Below are 4,424 nucleotides of genomic sequence, written 5' to 3' on the forward strand. Positions count from 1 at the left end.
GAAACCCAGAGACAGTAGAACAATTAGATTAGGCCATGTGAAACTTGAGGACATGCTTATATATTCAGTGAAGACACTAAAACAAAGACACATGGAAATATTTGCAAAACACACACAGAGAAGACTGTGTTCCTAACAGTCTGCAGATGTGTTCCCAATGGTCTACAAATCAGTAAGAAAAGACAAGCAGCACAACAGAGGATGAGCTGAGGATGCGATCAGCTGTTACAGAAGAAACACAATGGCTGACAAACATAGAACATGGTCAGTCTCACTAATAATTTTTTAAACGGCAATTTGGTAAGGTTCTAGTTTTGTCTACCAGACTGGCCAGCACTCGGAGTTGGGTCACAGCCATTGCTAGTGAGGGTGGGAGGGTCGGCAGGCCTGGCACTCGACACAGCCTCCTTTGAGGGGTGTTATGTTACCAGGTGGATCTCCTTTCTGACCCAGCTGCCCACTTCTTGAAATTGATCTGGTGGAAATTATCTCGTGAGTCCAGGACTGAGGGTGAAGATGGCCATGCAGTGTTGCTGAGAGCGGATCCCTGTGCCCCAGGGACTGGCGAGTAAGTAAATCTCAGTTCATTCGTTCAAGGGAACAAACACTCAGCAGACACCAAAAACAAAAGGTCCATCTAGGTGTGCTGACCTGGCACATGGCTTATGGGCACATCCAGATGCCTGCCAGACCAAGCATTTCCCCTGGTCTGAACCCCACCCCAGGGTGTGGCCAGTTGGCCTTCTTCCAGGACCTCATGGTTCCCAGCTCCCATCACTGGTGCCAGCTCCCAGCCCCCTCAAACCCTCCACTTCTCTTCACATGCCCCCTGAGTGAGTTGCCCTAGGTCACCAGCAGCAGCACCATCCTGACAGCCCAAAGCACCAGACACAAGCGTTGGGTAGCACACTTTACTGAGGCTTGGGCAGGGGCAGGATGGGGTACATTGCAGAGTGGCAGAGCAGACTTCAGAGCACAGACACCCCAACCAAGCCCCTCGGTCACTTCCACCAGCAGGAAACTGACACCAGTCTCCAGTGACCTTGCTGTTCTCTTCTCTCTGGTTCACTCACCCTGGACCCCCAGATCCCTCTCCATGGCTCATCAGAGGAACCTGGGAGGGGAGGTCAAGGCCAGCTCTTGGTGGAACCACTGTCCTTTCCAAGGAGGCCAGGACACAGAAGTGCCCAGGGCCTGGGTCAGCCGCACAGGGACGAGGGAGAACCAGTCGACAACCTGGCCCCAGAGGAGCCCTGGAGTGGCCGCTGAGCACCACATGGTGAGCCTGGGCATGGGACAAGCCACATGGCCAGGGGGTGTGGAAGGCTGGGCTGGACTCGGGCAGGGACAGGACCACAGACCCTCGGTTGGAGCAGGAAGGGCCAAGATAAGTGGAACCCTAAGACCTACCTCCAGGGGTCCCCTCCTGCCTCCCCCACCCAAAGTGCCCCAGTCCATCTGTTCCACCCCGCACAGAGGGTGGGCTTCCTCAGCCCCTGCTTGGGGAGCTGGCCTTCAGGACCCTGCACTTGGGGGTACCTGCCTGAGGGGGGGCGGGCTGGGAATCTCTAGTTAAGAGGTGGAGTCCAGACATGTGAGTGTGTGTGCACGCCTGTGGGAGTCAGAGTGTGAATATGTGAGCATGGGTGTGTATGCAGGTGTCCCACACTGCAGGCAGGGCGGGCTGTGTGTGTGCACAGCACTATATTTGTGTGAGCTAAGGTGAGTCTGCCTGCGTCTGTGTGTGACTGGTGTCCTCAGTGTGCACATGTGGTTATGAGGCCTCACCCTCAGGCCTACCCTGTGATCTGTTCATCTCCACACTAAGTCCCCCCCACACACCCTTGTTCTCAATCCTCACCAGGCCCGAGGTTCCCCAGGCAGCCCAGCACCACAGACCTGGGTGCCCACCTGTTCTTCCTCAGCACCTCACTCCCAACTCTCTGCTGGGAGCCCCGCCCCCACCCCCAAGTTCAGACTGAGGTCTCCAGACTCAGAAGTGACTTTATTTGTAGAAGACACTAACAGCTGGGCTGCTCAGCTGGGCCTGGCTCCTCCTGTCTTCCCCTCAGAGACCTGGTGGTCCCAGCCCCCTGCCCTCACCCCCAGACCTCCTGCCCACCCAGTGGATGCCTGTGGCCTGGAGGTGTCCTGCTGGCTGGGACTCAGAGCTGGTAGAGAAACGGAGTAGGGCAGGGGCCACAGGTGGTGGAGCCAGGCCAACGCTGCCCCAGCCCCAGCCAAGCCAGGCTGAGGAGGGGGCAGCCATAGGTCCCAGGGAACAAGTTCAGAAGCCCTTAAGGAAGGAGATCTCAGAGCCCAGCCCGGAGGAGGGTAGGCCCCAAACTGAGCAGGAGCCCCCCAGCCAGGGCCCAGGGGCTGCCCCCAGCCCCAGACACCCCATTGCACAAATCTTTCTCGCAGCAGTCCACGTCTACTTTTAAGATCCCAGAGTTAATGAAGCCCATCAGATAATCTGAGAAAAAGTGCCGCTTAACGAAGTCGCAGGATGAGGCACACATCCTGTTCACGGAATGGTCCTTCCTGCCTGGGGAAGAGGAGGGGGAGCCTGAAACTGGAGCCCTACCTGGATCCTTCCTGCCCCTGCCCAGGGCCCAGCCCAGGACCTGGCCCCGGACCCCAGAGCATTGGAGATGAGGCCCTCAACCCACCCACACTGTCCCCAAAGACATGGAAAGGGCCGTGGAGGGGCCAGGGCAGGACAGGCACCTTTTGCTCTCACACAGCAGGCCAGAGGGGTTCAGACCACCCCCAAGCTCTCCCCCCTGGGTCCAGGTCCTGGCTTACTGCTGCTGGGGTCAGCGATGCGGACGCTGGCGCACACCGTGTCCGACGGCTGGCACTGCTTCGGGGTGCAGTGGCTGGAGTTGGTGGTCAGCGTGCAGTCCTGGCACCACAGGCCATGAGCTGGGTGGGCCCGAGGAAGGGGATGACCAGGGAGTGGAGGGCCAGCAGCCAGCCCCCGCACCTCCCCACCTGCCTGCTGCAGGCCATCCTGCAGAGCCATGGGCTGTGGGAGGCCAGGCGCACGCTGGCCAGCAGTGACCAGGCCAGACTGGCACCTGGAGGACAGGTCCTGGACCTGTGCCCCTTCCCGCTAGTTTACAGGGAGGCTCCTCCCCCTGGGGGTGCCAAAGCCCCCGGGCCCCCTCCCGCACCGCGCCTCCTCACGCACCCTCCCTCCCAGAGTTCAGCTGGTTCTAAGCTTTCGAGGACCAAACGGGACTTGATGGGGTCCAGGCGGGTCCCCTGCGCTGAGGAGCTCCCAGGCAGTGCCAGCTGGTGCATTGTGCCCCCAGGAGCGGGAGGGGGGCTGGGCCACAGGGGTGAGGGCCCGCTGGGGTCGCGGCGGCCCCGGAGGGGGCGTGGGCTTGACGGGCGGTGGGGGTGGGGGCGGGTGGCCCAGAGCCCGGCCCTCCTGGCAGCCTGGTCACCCGGGCGGGGCCCGGACTCACCGGGCGCGGAGCAGAGCAGGGCGGCCAGCAGCGCCAGGCCGAGGCCCGTCGCGGCGTCGGGCAGCATGCTGCGGCCGGCTCCTCCGGGGCGCGAGTCTGGCAGGGAGAGGTCTCGGTCAGCAGACAGCCCCCGGCAGGGCCCGAAGAACGCTCTCCTTTCCTGGCCTCCAGACGCAGCCTCCCGCCGGGGATCCGCCGCCCGGGTCGCCCGGAGCTCTGAGACCCACCCCCGACCCGGCCCAGAGCGCCCACCGTCACAGCATCCCCTGCAGCGGGAACGGGTCTGCCCCCGGGCACGGCGCCGCCCCGGGCGCACCCACCCTGCGCCCAGCACCTGTGCGATGGGGGCGGCGCGGGGGCGCGTCTCCTACCCGGGGAGCGGTCAGTGCGTCCGGAGAGGAAAGGGCGCGCCGGGTGCGAGCCCACCGCACCTGACGGGGGGAGGTGCGCACGCCGCGTCCGCACCGCCACCCTGGGCCGGGGCCCGGGAGCCCCGCGCCGAGCCCTCTCGCGTCGCCTCCCCCGCGCAAGCTTCAGCGCTCACCGGGGATCGGAGCGTGGGGCGCAGCCAGGGTCGGGGGCGCACTCACGTCCCTGGGGCGTCCGCACTCGGATGCTCTGGGCAGCGCGGAGCCTGGTGTCCTTCGGTCTCCCTGCGGACCGGAACCGGGCGCTGCTTCGTCTTTCGGGGAACGCAGCCGCAGACGCGGCCCCCGCGAGGGGCGGGGCGGAGCTGGGGGGCGCGAGGGGCGGGGCGCCGGGCTCTGGGGTCTCGGCCGGTCGCTGGCCTGCGCGGGCCCGTGCCCAGAGCGGGCTCCCGCCCTCTCCAGTTCCTGCTCCCTCCACCCCTCTGCCTGGCTGAGATCCCTTTGGAATTTCTCGGAAGGACGTTTACTGAGAGACGGAGCAAAACGCACAAAGACGCAGGGAGGGAGGGAGGCAACGTGC

At 63.7% G+C, this 4,424-nt stretch overlaps 1 protein-coding gene across 1 annotated transcript; it reads right to left on the reverse strand.

Moving 5' to 3' along the window:
* Positions 1-1,845: 1,845 nt before the first annotated feature.
* LY6H (lymphocyte antigen 6 family member H) lies at positions 1,846-3,553 on the reverse strand. Its single transcript, XM_087825219.1, has 3 exons — positions 3,477-3,553; positions 2,809-2,928; positions 1,846-2,548 (listed from the first exon to the last, which is right to left on the reverse strand). Exons 1-3 carry the CDS (start codon positions 3,541-3,543, stop codon positions 2,313-2,315), a joined length of 423 nt encoding a protein of 140 aa, XP_087681345.1. The 5' UTR covers positions 3,544-3,553; the 3' UTR covers positions 1,846-2,312.
* Between the last annotated feature and the right edge of the window lie 871 nt (positions 3,554-4,424).

The sequence above is a fragment of the Miniopterus natalensis genome, chromosome 16 (assembly GCF_054644295.1).
Source record: "Miniopterus natalensis isolate mMinNat1 chromosome 16, mMinNat1.hap1, whole genome shotgun sequence".
Lineage (NCBI taxonomy): Eukaryota > Metazoa > Chordata > Mammalia > Chiroptera > Miniopteridae > Miniopterus > Miniopterus natalensis.